The 18,106-nt window shown below is 39.7% G+C and overlaps 2 protein-coding genes across 3 annotated transcripts in view; one reads left to right on the top strand and one right to left on the bottom strand.

Annotated features, from left to right (window-relative positions):
• Positions 1-254: 254 nt before the first annotated feature.
• Positions 255-18,106, top strand: part of CDC20B (cell division cycle 20B) — a 71,784-nt gene continuing 53,932 nt past the window's right edge. Inside the window, exons 1-2 of the mRNA XM_049867604.1 lie at positions 255-467; positions 746-808. Coding sequence (XP_049723561.1) covers positions 405-467; positions 746-808 — 126 coding nt within the window. The 5' untranslated portion in view covers positions 255-404. The remainder of the gene's footprint in view (positions 468-745; positions 809-18,106) is intronic.
• Positions 5,424-16,408, bottom strand: GPX8 (glutathione peroxidase 8 (putative)). 2 transcript variants are annotated; one of them, XM_049863885.1, is made up of 3 exons: positions 15,933-16,401; positions 15,085-15,346; positions 5,424-8,592 (listed from the first exon to the last, which is right to left on the bottom strand). In XM_049863885.1, exons 1-3 carry the CDS (start codon positions 16,134-16,136, stop codon positions 8,429-8,431), a joined length of 630 nt encoding a protein of 209 aa, XP_049719842.1. In that variant the 5' UTR covers positions 16,137-16,401; the 3' UTR covers positions 5,424-8,428. The 2 variants fall into 2 exon arrangements, with proteins under 2 accessions (XP_049719842.1, XP_049719850.1); XM_049863893.1 differs by lacking the exon at positions 15,085-15,346 and having other exon boundaries at positions 8,428-8,592; positions 15,933-16,408.

Genomic DNA, 18,106 nt, shown 5'->3' with positions numbered 1-18,106 from the left:
CTCGCGCCCGCCACGGCTCGCGGCAAAGCTTGGCGCTGCAGTGCGCGCCTCCGCCACACAGAGCCGGCGGCCGCGGAGGGGCGGGGCCGCGGCGCGCTGGGGGAGCCCTCCCCCGGGCTCTGACGTCACCAGAGCGCCGGCCAATGAGGAGCCGGGGAGGAGGATTCCCGCTCCCGCGGCCGCCCAGCCGGCTTTTTAAACTGGACTCTGGGGACCGCTGTCCAGGAGCACGCGGAGGAGTGGAGGAGAGTGGAGGCTGGGGGTAGAATAGGAGAGCCCTAAGGGAAGGGACTCTAGGGGCTTGACGATTCAGTGTCAAGGCTGGCTTAGATCAGGGACGGGAAAACCCAGAGGCGGTGGAGGAGAGACCAAGCTCCAGGCAGGCCGAACGAAGTGCGCGGAAGATGGAGTGGAAACTGGAGCGCACCGCCCCGCGGAGGGTCCGCACCGAAGAAGAGATGCTGTGGGTGAGGACGCCCTTTCCCTTACTCACCCGACTCCTTAATGGGACTGCTTGCCGCAGCCACGGTTTGTAATACCTGTTTAGGACCAGGAGGTGGGGTGAAACTCTAGACTCCGATCTTAACTTTGAGTTGTGTAAATTTAGTTACATTCTAGGTGGTGCCTGGTTGCTTTAAAAAAGTGAGTGTAGTTTAACAAGCTCAGCATCTAGAAACCTTCCACAGCTAACATGCTGATTTTCCTAAATAGTTTCTCCCTCAACATGTTATCTATGTTTTCAAAGGAGAATGTCATGCGAGTGCTCGCCAAAGACCTGAAGCAGAAGAGAAGTCAAGGTTCCTCTCAGGTGAGCATCCGGTGCTTGCTCTTGTTCTGTTTTACTTCCATCGTGAACAAACTAATCCTTGCCAAAGGAGGTATTTGTAGGGAGTATAGACTGGTCTGAAAATATGAGGATTAGAAAAAAAAAGTGCTCTCCTGTAATATCACTAATTGTGATTTCCTCCAAATATTGAAAAACATACAAATTTTAAAAAATTTTGTTTTTGAATTTGATTCCAACTCATGGTGACCTCGTGTGTGCAGAGTAGAACTACTCCATAGAGTTTTCAAGGCTTTGACCTTTCAGAAGCAGATTGCCAGGCCTTGTCTTCCGAGGCGCTTGTGGGTAGGTTCCAACCTTCAGCTAGTAGTCAAGCCCTAACTGTTTGGGCCGCCTGGGGACAATTCACAGTTTCTAATTGTACTCCAAGGTCAGCAGTTCGAATCTACCAGACGCTCCTTGGAAATCCTATGGGGCAGTTCTACTGTCTGCTACAGGGTCGCTTTGAATCCAAATCAACTCTCCGGCTGTTGGGTTTGGTCTGTTGCATTCGTAGCATTTCCCCAAAAGAAATGGAAATGGTGCCATCTTGTGGACAATGCTTAGAAGTGGAATAATCTAGGGATTTTAGTTTAGCTATTTAAAAGTTGATTCTATGTGGTATTTTTTTTCCTTGACACCAAAACCCAAGGCCTTTACCTTCTCTTGTAATCAGTGTAAAAATGAAAGAAATTTAAATGATCTTTTTTCTTAAATTTTTTTTGCATAAACAGAATTCATATGCTTTAAGTTATTATCACGATTCATCTTACCCCTCTTTAGGCTAAGTAGTCCACATTCCTTCAACTTTTATTCATAGACTCTAGTTTCAAATACATCACCATTTTTATAGCCTTTTCTAGATCTTCTCTAATTTTTTATATATTCAAGTAGTGACCTTTTAAATTGAATACATAACTGCACCTTTAGAACACAATGACTAATGCCATTTTTAGTGGGGAAAAACTAATGACATTAGTTGTTGTTAGGTGTCGTCTAGTGGATTTCAACTCATAGCAGCCCCATGTGACACTAGATTTGCACCATAGAGTTTTCTAGGCTGTAATCTTTACAGGAGCAAATCACCAGGTCTTTCTTCCACCGTGGCACTGGATGGGTTTGAACTGACACCCTTTGGTTAGCAGCCGAGAGCTTAACTATTGTGCCACCAGGACTCCTTCAATGACATTTAAGTCCTTTAAATTCCCTAAATACTTTAGTATTGATTTCTTTCCAACACATTATTTCAGTTTTGTCTCATGCCCAGTTTATGTATTACCACGACACCTAGATATTTACTACCAAATACAGACAGCTGATCTTTTGGTTAGTAAATAGAAGCAACTTGAAGAGGTACAATTTATTTAACTAAGTTTGTTAAGTCATTTGTACTGCTACAACATATTTTTATTATCCAAGCTTTGAAATTGGAAAATGGAAGGGTAAGTATTCTGAAAGCTTGTAGGTTTTGATTTAAGCAAATACTGATTTTATTTCACTCAATAGTTTTGGAGGGATCAGTTTTGTTTATAACTTGTCTTTAATGTGATTATTAAGATTAAAGTTCTGGCAGTATGTCTCACGTTAGAAATTTAGCCTCAGTGACTTCATACACCATGAAAAGGAGCGATGACCTGAATCAGGTAGGCAGTGTATTGTTAGCTGGCTGCTTTGGGTCAATTCAGCAGCCACGACTACGCTGCCACTTGCTTCCGGATAAATTCATCTTGTTACTGAAGAGCATTGGTTATCTGTGTGTGATGGGTTGGCAGTGTATTGTTAGCTGGTCGAATTGATAAGTGGCATCAGCTAACATGCAGCTGCTAACTTATTGCATATGCTGTGAACATCAGAGTACAATTAAATGTGCAATTTATATAAATAGATACTTTTTGCTATGAACCAGGGCACTATTTACCGTGATAGTTGTGACTGGTATTCCTGTTACCCAATTATAATGTAATGGACAGCTTTATAATGGTGAAGAAACTACTCCAATTATTTTTAGATTTTCCAAATAATAGTTTTGGGTAGATATTAAAGTATTTGTGAAATTATATATTTATTTTTTAATTTAAAATTTAGAAAATAATGACAATTTGGAATGGAAAGCCTAAAATGTTTCCTCAGATTTTCTACTGTCTTTAATATTCTTTCTGGGCTATTGGCTTCCTAATACGGCATTAGAATAGGTCTGTATAACCATGTGTGTATACCAGCTGAAGAGAGAATTGAGGTAACTTTCTACATGAGTCAGTCAGCTAAAACATTTTCCCTTGAAATATCAAGAAAATTGGGGATTTTTTTTTTTTTTTTTTTTTTGTGGGTGTGGGGCTGAATTGTTTGGAAGATTTGCTTTAATTCATTTTCTGTAAAATCATAGGCTCATCAAATGTTTGGAAGGGAGCATATTTAACTTGTGAAGTGGGAAGAACTGACCATACAACATGATTTTAAACATCTTCTCGTTTACTTGGAGGCCATTTTGGTGGTGTCACATGCTGCTGGGTCCCAGCCATACAGCGCGCTCATGTGGACATTTGCAGTTGGCTAGTGTAACTGACTCTGATCTCTGGTCAATTAGTTGCACCTGACTGGGGTATAGAAACCCTGGTGACATAGTGGTTAAGAGATACGGCTGCTAACCAAAAGGTCAGCAGCCTGAATCCACCAGGTGCTCCTTGGAAACTCTATGGGGGCAGTTCTACTCTGTTCTATAGGGTCACTATAAGTCAGAATTGACTCGACGACAGTGGGTTTGGTTTTTTTTGAAGTGGGGTGTGAAAACTTATCATACTATCTACCGTACTGGGTGAGAAGTTATTGGTAAAATAAGTTTTATTCTTCCCTATTTAAACACATTTCTAGAACTTGGGTTAAACAGATACTTATAGTTTGACTCTTCGTCATTTGACTATTTTTAAAACTCATCTTTGTTATTGTTGCTCTTGACCAATATCATTCCAGTTTCAGGATCATTGTGCTTAAGTGTCCCTTCTATGTAAATATTATTTTCATCTTTTTTAAAAATTTTTTTTAAAGGTTAAATTTCAACATGTTATTTTTTGTAGAATGTATTCTGTTGATAAAAAATAAAACCTACTTAATATAGAAGGCTTGGCCTTTGTGTTTAAATTTCTTTTTAAAATTAAAAATACACCAACATCCATACTCAAAGAACAAATCAAATACTGAAAGCTGCTCTTCAGCTCCATATTGTTATTGCTGTGTGCCGTCGACTCAATTTCTATTCAGACCGACCCTAAAGGATGGAGCAGAACTGCCCCATAGGGTTTCCAAGGAGCAGCTGGCAGATTTGAACTGCCAACCTTTTGGTTAGCAGCTTGAGCTCTTAACCACTTCACCACCAGGCCTCCTCCATATTATTAAGAAACGAGAAAGGGAGGCAAAGAATAGAATGAAATAAAGACAAGTTAAAGAGATCAGTGGGTTAAGGAGGAAAACAAAGATATAAAAGAATCTGTTCCCATGGGAGTGGGAGGGAAAGAGGGGCACACATCTGGGAATTCAATAGAAAAGCGGAGAGGACAGGGAGTTAAAAAAGACAGGGAAGAGGCTCAGCTGGTTGTGAAGCATCTGGATCCCAGGTGGTTTCTGGTGGGGCAGCCGCTGTGCTGTTCACTGGGCCTGGGCACGTAGTGCTTCCCATCACTGAGCCCTTAAAGGCTTCCAAATTCCTTCCTGTCCTTTGTACCCCCTAAAAGATAATGCCTCACTCTACAAGGTGTGGCCCATGTTTGCCTGGGGAAGGGGAAGGGAAGAGATAGGTGTTCGTTTCTAGGTGTAATAGTTATTAGACTTTTATTATTGGAAAGAGAAAATCAAGCTGAGGGCTAAGTATGGACAGAGTGTCCCCTTATCAGCTCCGCCCAAATGCATCATTTTTCTTGCGAAGGAGCACCACTAATTAACATGGTATTTTGTACATGGACCACGTGACACTTTTCAGCTAATGAAAGGCAGTATTTTGAAACATGGTTAATGTTTTTAAAGAAACTAATTTTCAGAGAAATATAATTTTTGTTTTTCTTCATGGATTTTGTTTACACGTCTTTTTTTCTTAAGTATTTTCCTGTTTGAGATCATCCGCAAATAACTGAGTTAGGTCATGAGATTTTAGTGTGATTAGGCAGTATACTGCCAGTGGCTTTTCATTACTCAGCAACTGTATATACTTATACATTTTTACATAACCTTCCATCAAAATAGTATACAGTAAAAATAAAGAGTGTGTATTTTGTTCTAGATTTTTCTCTCTGGAGATCCTTATGATAACTTGATCAAGTCTGATTTTTCCAAGAATTCTGGTGTGCTGGAGCCAGCTCGTACTGATTTGTGAGAACTGACATAAATTTTAAAAAATTTTGCAAGTCAGTTGTTAAACCACTGCAGCTGGAAACTGGCTATGTGAGAGCATTTACACCACTGAAATTGGCAAATGCAGCAAGTCAGGGCTCCCCGCCCAGAGTTGGTTGTTAAACATTTATTGGCCAAACCCAACCCACCCTGTTGCCATGGAGTCGATTCCGGCTCACATATGGTATATACACTATAATTATAAAGCATTTCAGAAATGAAGTACAACTTTCAAGGTATATTTCAGGCAAATGCATATTTATTCCAACCTGACAATCTCTACTGTGACATCTACCATGAGATGATGACCAGGAGTCAGAATGAAGTACTCCCCTCCACCCTCAAATCAAAACAAAACAAACTTCAAGTCAGTAAATTATTTGCCACAATTAAAATGCACATGATTTTATTGTTTTCCTTTGTCATGAGGACAACAGCTGAATACCCTTTTATGTGACTGACCCTTGGTATTTTTCTGTCATACCCCTCAGTTCAGGCAGCCTGTAGCAGTTTATGTCTCAGACTTTTTGATGTGGCGACAGGGAAGTCATTATGCTCAATTCAAGAAAGATGCATTTTTTTCTCAGTGTGCATTTGCCTGATGGTACTCATCTGAGACACCGAAGTTGCGGAGGCAGCGTGTCAGCAAATTGCTCCATTCCCTGTTTCAGCTGACATAGCCTAATTGTTACAGAACATGCAAATTTCCTTTCCCTCAGGCCAATACATGGGCACACTTTGAAAACCTCATCTGCTTGCCTCGTATACACAGAGGGCAAGCGAGGAGAACCAAGCACAGATGAGAGCAGGGATTCTCAGTTGAATAAGGGAACCACGATTGTGACATATAAGTGAAGAAATCCACTTAATACGGCTTTGGCGAGAACTCATGACTTTAGGCAGGATGTCCATATGAATTTTGTCCACTGGACAGTCCTGGTTGGCTCCAGGGCAGCTCCATTACGTCTGTCTGGCAGTGAGGAGACTACATTCCCTGTGCAGTGCTGGCACATACAGGTCTGCTCACACACCTAATGTAAGCATATACAAATACCCCCCCACCCCCACCCCCCAGCACTGGGATGAGCTCTTGGAACAGTGCTCTGGAAGCAATACTTGGAGGCAGTTGCCCTGGGACAAAATTTTGCTTAGAGGCCCAGAATTCAAATTGCTAATAGTTTCTCAGGGCAAAATTGCCAAGGATAGATAGGTTTGTTAGGTGGCTTCTGATAATTCACTAACAATCTAGGTTAGTCCTCAGATTTTCTCCCCTGATTACTTAAAACACTTTGGTATTTCCATTGACTTTTAGAGCTGCAAGGAGCTTTTCAATTTGACCCCCTTAACTGTACAGGTGAGGAAACTGAAGTTAAAGAAAGTTAAGTGGAAAAAAAAAATGTAATAAAAATAAAAGCAGTTAAGTGACATGCCCAAAGTCATGCAGCTGGTTAGAGGTAGCACCAGGGTTGTTGACATACTGTATCAGGCATCCTTGAGGCTATTCACGGTAGGACAGAGAAGAACTGCCCCATAGGGTTTCCAAGGAGCAACTGGTAGATCTGAACTGCCAGCCTTTCAGTTAGCAGCCGTAGCTCTTAACCACTGCACCACCGGCGCTCTGTGCTACATCCCTGTAAATTCTTTGGGGCATTTCAAATATCTTGACCTCTGATTGAAACTGTCCTCCCACCCCTACCACATATCTTATTAAATAAATTCATAGCTGGGTAGCTGGACATTTCAAAGCAAATTGCTTCAGGAAACATTTTTTGTTTCTCTTAAGAGCTACAAAGCAATTACGTAGAACTGTACACGGAAGTGGTGTTAACGGAATTCACCAGAAAAAAGCATCTTCACTTTCACCGATCAGATGAAAATTTGGAACCAAGTCACAGGTATTTTAAATTGGGTCTTCCTTCTTAGCCGCATTTTACATGACTGTATTGTCACATATATATTTTTTTGCTCCAGACCTATTTCATTTATGCAGTGAATATTTTGTGGGGTAACAAAGTCCCTGCACCAATTTGGCACAATTGCTTTGTTAGCCAATAACTATAAGGCTGACAAAATATAAAGGTCATGACGTTGGGAGAAAAAGTATAGCGTGACTCTCCCAGAGGATGCTCAGTGATTGTCAATTTACACTGCAGGAGTCTGTAATTGCAGTCATCCTCTTTTTGCATTAGAGTTTTGACTGTTTGACTCTTATGATTTCAGCCATCAGAATGATGGCAGCACTGAATTCTTTCCAGATGGCTAATCTAGTCTGAATATACTAACAAAAATCAACCCATAATGACTGAATAAAGGTAAGTGATATTATTCCCAAGGCCTTTTTCCTACACTTGGGATTTTCACACAGAAATAAAGACTGTGACTCAACTGTTAATATTCCACTTGTGGAATCTGAGTTGCTTCTGGAAAATAATAGGGAGGGAAATAATGAAATTGATGAAACCAAAAAAAAAAAACCAAACCCAGTTGCCATCGAGTCGATTCCGACTCATAGCGACCCTATAGGACAGAGTTGAACTGCACCACAGAGTTGCCAAGGAGTGCCTGGTGGATTTGAACTGCTGACCCTTTGGTTAGCAGTCGTAGCACTTAATCACTATGCCACCAGGGTGAAACTGGTGAAGGCCTTTTCAAATATTAAGTGTCATTTAAAAATGATGATTTGGCCAAAGGTAGTAAAATGCACTAGGAAACTCTACCAAAACAAAACAAAACTCTACATGAATCTGTAATAGATGTTTTAAATTTTTAATATTTTGTGTTTATCAAAATAGCCATTTTGTGTTTATCAAAATAGCCATTTTGTGTTTATCAAAATAGCCATTAACAGTTAGTTACTTCAAAAATTCAGTCATGTGCAGTGTTCCTGAATCCCAATAGTGGTTTAGTGTGTTAGCATTGCCATCAAGTGGAATCCTAGAAAGTGTTAAGTTGAACAATAGGGTATTGAAGCCCATTGGTGACTGTGTATCCTGAATTTTTTAGTGATCAGATGAAGTACTTAATATAATTCATTTTGAATTTTTGCCTACCCTTTATTTTTGCTTTGAGTAACATCTATATCCTGGGGACATTTATCACCACTGATGAGCAGAAGATAATTAAAACAAAACAAAACAAAACCTTCAGTGCCACATTTAACTGTCAGACCAAACCCTCATGGAGACATTTCTATTCTGACTATTGCATTAGAATGGTTCAAGGGCATTTTCATAGATCCTCCTTCTTTTTTATGATCATTTGTCTAACCAGAGCTGCTATGTCAGGCCTGATGGCTTCAATGGGCTCCTCTGGCCTCCAGAACTTCACAACTTGGCCCTCTGGGTTGACCAGATACTTCCAAAAATTCCACCTTGGTTCCTTCTTTGAAGAATCTAAAATATCAGAACATATTTTCATGAGCATAACTTTATTCTTTGTCAAGATTTTCATTTCTGTTAGCATCTCCATAAATAATACCGTTAGAGTCAAACTCGACGACTGTCATAATGTCAAGTATAAAACAAAACAAAACACCCAAATGAAGCAAAACTCAAAGTTTGAGTAACCAAATCTTGATATACTGGGTAACGTCACTGATGATTCTACTGATCTAGAATCATGAAATGAAACAAAGTTGTTTATTTTGGATTTGCTGATCTAAACAACAAAAATTCTACCTTGTCACCAGCTCAAAACTTTCGGTTTAAAAAATTTCTTTTAGAGAAAATGATGCTCTAAAATGTCCTTGGTAACAGAAATATATAGATCACTTTTCATATTAAATATATTGATATTTTTCATACTGTTTGGTAATAAAAATGTATGGATTACTTTTTATATTAAATATATTGGTTTTCTCTGTATTGTTACATATTACATAGCTGAAAACTAAGGAATTCTAAATTATCTTATTTTGAGAAATTATGATATCCTTTGGTAAATTTATGCAAGAATTATAGATTTTTTTAATCACTTATATCATATAGGACTTATGTTCACATTCTTCACTAACATGAGACTATATATGTAAATATGTGTATAAATATAAATATAGCTAAAATTTATCAAGTGCTTACTATGTGCCTAGTAATGTGTCCAGTGCTTTCAATGGATCCTCTTATTTAAACTTTACATCAATCTTATGAGGTTGGTATTTTTATTATCCTCATTTTGCAGATGAGAAAATGAAGGCCTAGACTCAAGGTCATATGATTAATGAGTGGTAGCTCCAGGGTAGTATCTAGGCTTTCCTACTCCAGAGCTCATGCTCTTAACCTCTAGGCTGTACTTCTTCCCCAAGGAACATGGCAGAGCAAGCAGATTTTAGGAGGAAGATGACAGATTCATTTTTGTACACGATGGGGTTCAGATTTCTCTGGGGGCACCCAAATCAGAGCAGACATCTGGGTATATGGCTTTGGAGCTTAGGAGAGCGCTCACTCAAAGAGGGTGGAATAAGAAGAGCCCAAGTGGATTATGGGAAAATTTTGTCCTGGGGATCAGCAGAGTTAAGGGTTGATGGAAAAAGAGGAACCTGCAAAGGAGAATGAAAAGGGGCCAGAAAAGAAGTCATTGGGACCCTTGCCAGCCAGGTTCAGGGGAACTGTGGAATGAAAAGCCAAATATAGGGGTCCAAGAAGGAAATGGATTCAGGGAAGCCAAGATAGCAAGTGTTAAAAACTCTTTAAAAAATAGTGATGAAGTAGGCAGAAGGAACACGCTACTTGGAGTTTTTAAAGCTGGTGATACTTTGCTTTGTAACGGGAAAAAAGCCAATAAGGAAGTATAGGTTAAAGATAATAACTAAAATAAAAAGTAGCCATTATTATATCTGCTTTACTTTGGGTATTGTGAACATTTAAATTTGTTATTTCATTACTAGAAAGTAGTACTGCTGATTTTTTTCCTAATTTTTCTAATTAGAAAAAAAAATCAAAGCCTCAACATGAGCATCATATTATTACATTAAAGCTTTCTTAAAATCATTTTGAAAAATAGCCAATTTTTTCTACAATGGGAACTATCTTCCTAAAAATAATGCCTATTCTGGGCAGGGCTCTTTCTAGCTGATGTGACATCTTTGACTAAATCAGAAGATGCTTCTCCAGATGGGCACATCCTCACAGCACACACCTTGGCAAGTGCAACTCGACAAGGTTTCAGGTCCCCTTTGCCTCCTCACCTGGATGCCCGTGGCTAGTGAACAACCTGCACACCTGTACATACACGGTGGTCCTGTTCACAGCCAAATGAGCAGTTACTGTCCATTTTGGCCAGTTTTAAAAGATCTAATTTTCATTTGGCCATGGTTTCACAGTCTTTCACTCTAGAGCTCCATCTTAACTTCAGTGAAAGCTTAAATCACTATTAGTTTTTGGATTCCCCCACGTGTCTGTCAGTTTGTCTCACTGTGGGGGCTTGTGTGTTGCTGTGATGCTGGAAGCTATGCCACTGGTATTCAGATACCAGCAGGGCCACCCATGGAGGACAGGTTTCAGCTGAGCTTCCAGACTAAGACAGACTAGGAAGAAGGACCCAACAGTCTACTTCTGAAAAGCATTAGCCAGTGAAAACCTTATGAATAGCAGCGGAACACTGTCTGATATAGCGCTGGAAGATGAGCCCCCCAGGTTGGAAGGCACTCAAAGGACCGGGGAAGAGCTGCCTCCTCAAAGTAGAGTCGACCTTAATGACATGGGTGGAGTAAAGCTTTCGGGACCTTTATTTGTTGATGTGTTGCAACTCAAAGTGAGAAGAAACAGCTGCAAACATCCATTAATAATCGGAACCTGGAATGTACAAAGTATGAATCTAGGAAAACTGGAAATCGTTGAAAACGAGATGGAATGCATAAACATCGATATCCTAGGCATTAGTGAGCTGAAATGGACTGATATTGGCCATTTTGAATTGGACAATCTTATAGTCTACTATACTGAGAATGACAACTTGAAGAGCAATGGTGTTGCGTTCATCGTCAAAAAAAAGTTTCAAGATCTATCCTGAAGTACAATGCTGTCAGTGATAGGATAATATCCATATGCCTACAAGGAAGACAAGTTAATTCGATTATTATTCAAATTTACGCACCAACCACTAGGGCCAAAGATGAAGAAGTAGAAGATTTTTATCAGCTGCTGCAGTCTGAAATTGAATCAAACATGCAGTCAAGATGCATTGATAACTACTGGTGATTGGAACGCGAAAGTTGGAAACAAAGAAGGATCAGTAGTTGGAAAATATGGCCTTGGTGATAGAAACAATGCTGGAGATCGAATGATAGAATTTTGCAAGACCAACGACTTCTCCTTTGCAAATACCTTCTTTCACCAACATAAACGGCGACTATACACATGGACCTCACCCAATGGAACACACAGAAATCAGATTGACTACATCTGTGGAAAGAGATAATGGAAAAGCTCAATACCATCAGTCAGAACACGGCTAGGGGCCAACTGTGGAACAGACCATCAATTGCTCATATGCAAGTTCAAGCTGAAACTGAAGAAAATCAGAGCAAGTCCACGAGAGCCAAAATATGACCTTGAGTATATCCCACCTGAATTTAGAGACCATCTGAAGACTAAATTTGACGCACTGAACACTAGTGACCGAAGACCAGACGAGTTGTGGAATAATATCAAGGACATCATACATGAAGAATGCAAGAAGTCATTGAAAAGACAGGAAAGAAATAAAAGACCAAGATAGATGTCAGAGGAGACTCTGAAACTTGCTCTCGAACATCGGGCAGCTAAAGCAAAAGGAAGAAGTGATGAAGTAAAAGAACTGAACAGAAGGTATCAAAAGGCGTCTTGAGAAGACAAAGTAAAGTATTATAATGATATGTGCAAAGAGCTGGAGATGGAAAACCAAAAGGGAAAAACATGCTCAGTGTTTCTCAAGCTGAAAGAACTGAAGAAAAAATTCAAGCCCTGAGTTGCAATAGTGAAGGATTCTATGGGGAAAATATTAAGCAATGCAGGAAGCATCAAAAGAAGATGGAAGGAATACACAGAGTCATTATACCAAAAAGAATTAGTCGATGTTCAACCATTTCAAGAGGTGGCACATGATAAGGAACCAATAGTACTGAAGGAAAAAGTTCAAGCTGCTCTGTAAGGCATTGGCGAAAACAAGGCTCCAGGAATTGATGGAATATCAATTGAGATGTTTCAACAAACAGATGCAGCGCTGGAGGTGCTCGCTTATCTATGCCAGGAAATATGGAAGACAGCTTCCTGGCCAACTGACTGGAAGAGATCCATATTTATGCCTATTCCCAAGAAAGGTGATCCAGCCAAATATGGAAATTATAAAACAATACAACATCACATGCATGCAAAATTCTGCTGAAGATTGTTCAAAAGCAGCTACAGCAGTATATCGACAGGGAACTGCCAGAAATTGAGGCTGGTTTCAGAAGAGGACATGGAACCAGGGATATCATTGCTGAGGTCAGATGGATCCTGGCTGAAAGCAGAGAATACCAGAAGGATGTTTATCTGTGTTTTATTGACTGTGCAAAGGGATTCCACTGTGTGGATCATAACAAATTATGGATAACGTTGCGAAGAATGGGAATTCCAGAACACTTAATTGTGCTCGTGAGGAACCTTTATATAGATCAAGAGGCAGTTGTTCGGACAGAACAAAGGGATACTGATTGGTTAAAATTCAGGAAAGGTGTGCGTCAGGGTTGTATTCTTTCACCATACCTATTCAATCTGTATGCTGAGCAAATAATCTGAGAAGGTGGACTATATGAAAAACAGGGCATCAGGATTGGAGGAAGACTCATTAACAACCTGTGTTATGCAGATGACACAACCTTCCTTGCTGAAAGTGGAAAGGACTTGAAGGACTTACTAATGAAGATCAAAGACCACAGCCTTCAGTATGGATTGCACCTCAGCATAAAGAAAACAAAAATCCTCACAACTGGACCAATGAGCAACATCACGATAAACGGAGAAAAGATTGAAGTTGTCAAGGATTTCATTTTACTTGGATTCACAATCAACACCCATAGAAGCAGCAGTCAAGAAATTAAAAGATGCATTGCACTGGGTAAATCTGCTGCAAAGAACCTCTTTAAAATGTTGGAAAGCAAAGATGTCACCTTGAAGACTAAGGTGCGCCTGACCCAAGCCACGGTATTTCCAATCGCATCATATGCATGTGAAAGCTGGACAATGAATAAGGGAGACCGAAGAAGAATTGATGGCTGTGAATTGTGGTGTTGGCGTAGAATATCGAATATACCATGGACTGCCAAAAGAACAAACAAATCTGTCTTAGAAGAAGTACAGCCAGAATGGTCCTTAAAGGCAAGGATGGCGAGACTGGGTCTTACATACTTTGGACATGTTGTCAGGAGGGATCAGTCCCTGGAGAAGGATATCATGCTTGGCAGAGTACAGGGTCAGTGGAAAAGAGGAAGACCCTCAATGAGGTGGACTGACACAGTGGCTGCAACAATGAGCCCAAGCATAACCATTGTAAGGATGGCTTAGGGCCGGGCAGTGTTTCGTTCTGTTGTGCACAGGGTCACTATGAGTCGGAACCGACTTGATGGCACCTAACAAGAACAAGAACAACAGGTTTGGACTACACAGGGTAAGTGGGATTTCAGAAGTTTTTTAGTGACAAAGTAGAGGAGCCTAGGAGTTCTAGTGCACGTACTCTGGCTTTTCTTTCCTCAGTGCACCCCGGAAATAAAAGGCGTGAAAACATCACTTCCATTCATGGTGTTAGGTGTTGCACGTCGGTTTTCCCTAGAAATTAAATACAATGTTTCTAGAAAGTTCTCAGCTCCTATTTTAATGAAGTATTGTTGAGCATCATAATCTGGCTGGATTGGAAACTTGATTGCCTAAAATTTTTCTTTTGGGGGTCAAAACTCAGATTATCTACAGTGAAAATAGGACTGAGAATATCAGAATAAGTTGGGAACGGGGACATTAGCTGAAGGTCTTTTAACACAGTGCCTGGCACAATAAGCAGTATATAAATACGTGACTTTTGGTATTTAATTTTAACACGGGTCTGGGTTTTTTAATTACTTTTACTATTTAATTTTAACACATTTAATTCTCCAAACAATTTTAGGAGATGGATACTGTTGGTATGCTCATTTTACAAATGAAGAAGCAGGCATGGGAAGTTAAGTAATGTGCCTAAAGCCACACAGCAAAAGCGACAGAACAGGGGTTTGAACCCAGGCAGTCTGGGGCAAAGACCTATGATCTTAACTGCTATATAACACCGCTGTTCTGTTGATTAACCTTGGAAAGTCTTAAATAGGTATCTGTAGCTAGCCTAATTGTAGACACTGCCTAACAGTGCCCCCATTGGGGAAAAAAAAAAGAGTTATATTCTGTTTCGAAATTTAGCAAAAATCTGGTAAATCTAGATATTATTCATACTCGACGATAGTATCTCAGATGAGTAAGGCAACATAAAATTAACCACAAAGATATGCTTAACTAGTACTGTTCAGCAATATTCATGAGATGTACAGATTTAATTATGAGGAGGGACATTTCCCCAGAAGCTACTTAAATGGAGAAGACTGAGATATTTATGAAAATAGCCATAAGCACATTTCAAGTAAATTATTCAGGATGACGGTCATAAGGGATAAAACACATTGGAGTAGATTTCTTTTGACACCCAAGAAGTTAAAATATTAATTCCAGGGGTGCATGACGTCTGGAAAGTTAGTTACACAGGATAAGATTCTGGGTCTTGGATAGTTTTATAAAACTTTCCCAACAAAACATTTCAAATGGAATAGGAAAGTATGGTCCCCGTACCTTTGTTTTAAAAACGAAAAGCAACTAAAAACATTATATTGGTGAGGCAAGGTAGATATTTACCAACAAGAAATCTAAATGCAGGTTCTGCTTCAGATCCTAGAATCTTAATCTTGTGGAAGATGGGGAATGTTACTCCGTAGTTACTTCTTGCAAAAGATTCTACTTCCTTGCTTGGGCGTGGTTCCGAGTCTCCAAACTGATTGCACGGAAAAGCCAAGACGCTGAAGTGGAACGGTCCAAATTCTTTGTGCAGTTCCTGCAGTGCTAAGTAATTTCTGTCTGTGAGTTTGCAGTCACTAGCCACGTTTACAACTAGTGAAACCTCCCGGAAAAAGAAAAAAAATCCAACCGGAAAGTGAAGCAAAAGATTAAAAAAAAAAAAAAAGTCCTGCAAGTAGTTAAAAACCTAAACCACTTTGAGAATGCAACTTCTGATGGTGATTTTATATTTTTAGGCATGGCCAATTTTATTAAAAATCATAACCAGATGCCTGAGTTAGGACCCTGAAGGATCACTGCCATAAAAAAACATCAAGTACTCATGGAAGTTTTTAAAATAAGACATAATTATATGATCATCGATAATATGCTTTTTAAAAATGTTGTTAGATTACACAATTAATACGTTTGTTAATAAGGGCCTCCATATACACATTACTAACTATAAGCGTTTTCTAAACATATTAAAGTATTAATTCAACACACGGTAAAACACTTCAAAGAAAACAAATGAATAGTCAGTTTATCAGAAGTACATAAACTATCAGAGCTCTAAAAACTAAAGTGATATATTAGCAATATTACTCTGAAGGCTAAATTCTAATACGACCACTTAATAGCTAAAATCGATTGTATTAAGCGAATATAGAACATGGAAAAACGATAGAACAATCAGAAGATGCACTTACTTTTCCTTTAAACTTTTCCAGAGAAACGGCTCTTCCTTTTGCATCCTTCACTTCAAAAGTATAAAAGCTGTTGATTCTAGGTTTTAGGAATTTTAGTTGTAGAAGAAATAGCAATACTGTGCACAGAACCATAGACAAAAAGACTGCAAATACCTTTGCTTTGGGGCCCGAACATTTTAAAGGATATGCCGTAAGAGGCTCCATTTTGGATGATTCTAGAGGGAAGACTCAGCGAGCTGGAATTTCCAAGGAGGAGCTGAAACTTGAAACCGGTGCATTTTAACGGAAAACCAGGACGGACAGACTAGCCCTTGTCACTGCTAAGGACTAAATAGGCTCTTAGAAAGAGAATAGAGTGAAACTCCTGAAAGAAACAAAGAGATAGAAATAATTACAATTTACTTGTGATACCAATTGCAATTGTAGCTAGAAAAATCAAGTCGTTCTTGCTTCGGTTTAATATCCAACATAGAAAGTATTTGACCAGAAGATGGCGCGCTTGTAACTTGAAAGCTGTGAACTGCTTAGTGTGTATTTATCAAGCGATTGGTTGGATGTAGAGGGTGGGGTGCGGGATACCCAGGAATGGTTCCGAATGCAGATTAAATGTCACCTAATCGATGGCACTAGTTTTTTTTTTTTTTTTTTAATAATGATGCATAACCTTAGAGAATTATTATTATATGTCTGGATTAAATATGCCAAATGGGTTCAAGTAATTTATAGTGTAAAGAGCAGTGAAATACCTGAAAAACTACCCTGGACGCATGCAGCTAGGGCAACCAAATGCCCGGTGAATAGAGTAAAAATAAATAGATTAAAAACAATTCAGGCTTTAAAAAACTCTCCTCTATCTTAGCGCAAAGTCTGTGTTTTTCACATTTTTTGATCATGATCTGCAGTAAGAAATGCACTTTACAATATAACCCAATACAGACACACACACGCACACATGCACTCACACACACAATACATATAAACACAATGACTGAGAAGTTTCATGAAACAATACTTCCCCTTTAACTGTGATGCACCCTGATTCTGACCCACTAAAATGATTTCATGACTCACCAATAGGCTGCAACTCAAAGACAGAAAAACACTGAACTCTATAATCAAGTAGGAAACTTAACAGTTAAATATAGTAATTATACCAAAACAAAAACCCAGAACACCTCACTGGGGTGCATCACCTAATTTTCTTTTTTATGTGTCTTTATTTTCCCCTGAGCTGTTGCCTGCCCTAGAGGCCTAACTGTGCTGCTGCTAAAGATCACGAACTTTAAGGATAGGTATGGGTGAGGCACTGGAGGGTTGCATATCCCACCTCGAGGCCTGAACATCCTGAAACCCATGGTTTCTTCAGTCACGGTAGAATTTGTCTTCTTTAAGACATAAGGCAACTTCTGAATTAAGATGCTTTGTTCCACTTGAGCTCGACTGTTGGTGTCATGATGTGTTTCCAGAGAGTGTTAGGAAAGTGCATGGAATGAATAAAGAAGCTGGTGCCCGTGCCCCTTCCATCCCTATTAGATTGTTGGAGCTTCAGCAGATGTGCTAGCAGGCTGTCTGGCAGTACTCCAGCAGCTACCACTGTGGTGTGTGTGTGGGGAGAGGGAGCCATGGTGGAGTGGTGTGGGGGATAGCTGAGCAAGGCCCACCGCTTAGGTTGCAAAGTGTGTGAGCAACAGATAAAACCAAAAAACCAAACCCAGTGCCGTCGAGTCAATTCCGACTCATAGCGACCCTATAGGACAGAGTAGAACTGCCCCATAGAGTTTCCAAGGAGCACCTGGCGGATTCTAAGTGCCGACCTTTTGGTTAACAGCCATAGCACTTAACCACTACACCACCAGGGTTTATTCCCAGTCTCATGGCCTGATAAGAATAGATACAATTAAAAAATGATTATGCAGAAAGAATTCCCTTTTAAACATAATTTCTAGTAGAGAACAAAAATGTGCAACTGTGATAATTCTATTCGGTGTGCTCTGGCTGAGTCGTTTAAAAACCCAAAGGCCCTGTGTTTATATTAAACATTAATACTGCTGTTGTACTTAAACTCTAGTGATTCTTGGGCCTGCAGAAGGCTCTCACCTGGGTGCTTGTCAGAAATGGAGAATCTCAGGCCCACCCCACACTTCCTGAATCAGAACCTGCATTTTAATAAGATC

The sequence above is a fragment of the Elephas maximus genome, chromosome 2 (assembly GCF_024166365.1).
Source record: "Elephas maximus indicus isolate mEleMax1 chromosome 2, mEleMax1 primary haplotype, whole genome shotgun sequence".
Taxonomy (NCBI): domain Eukaryota; kingdom Metazoa; phylum Chordata; class Mammalia; order Proboscidea; family Elephantidae; genus Elephas; species Elephas maximus.
Note: the sequence above shows the minus strand (reverse complement) of the source record. Positions and strands in the feature narration are given on the sequence as shown.

Excerpts from the sequence above, each read along its gene's own strand:
- GPX8 (XM_049863885.1), bottom strand. The coding sequence starts at position 16,136 with ATGGAGCCTCTTACGGCATATCCTTTAAAATGTTCGGGCCCCAAAGCA. Across the intron at positions 15,347-15,932 it reads TGGAAAAGTTTAAAGGAAAA|GTTTCACTAGTTGTAAACGT; the intron begins GTAAGTGCATCT and ends TTTTTCCGGGAG. Across the intron at positions 8,593-15,084 it reads TGCATTTAGATTTCTTGTTG|ATTCTTCAAAGAAGGAACCA; the intron begins GTAAATATCTAC and ends CTGATATTTTAG.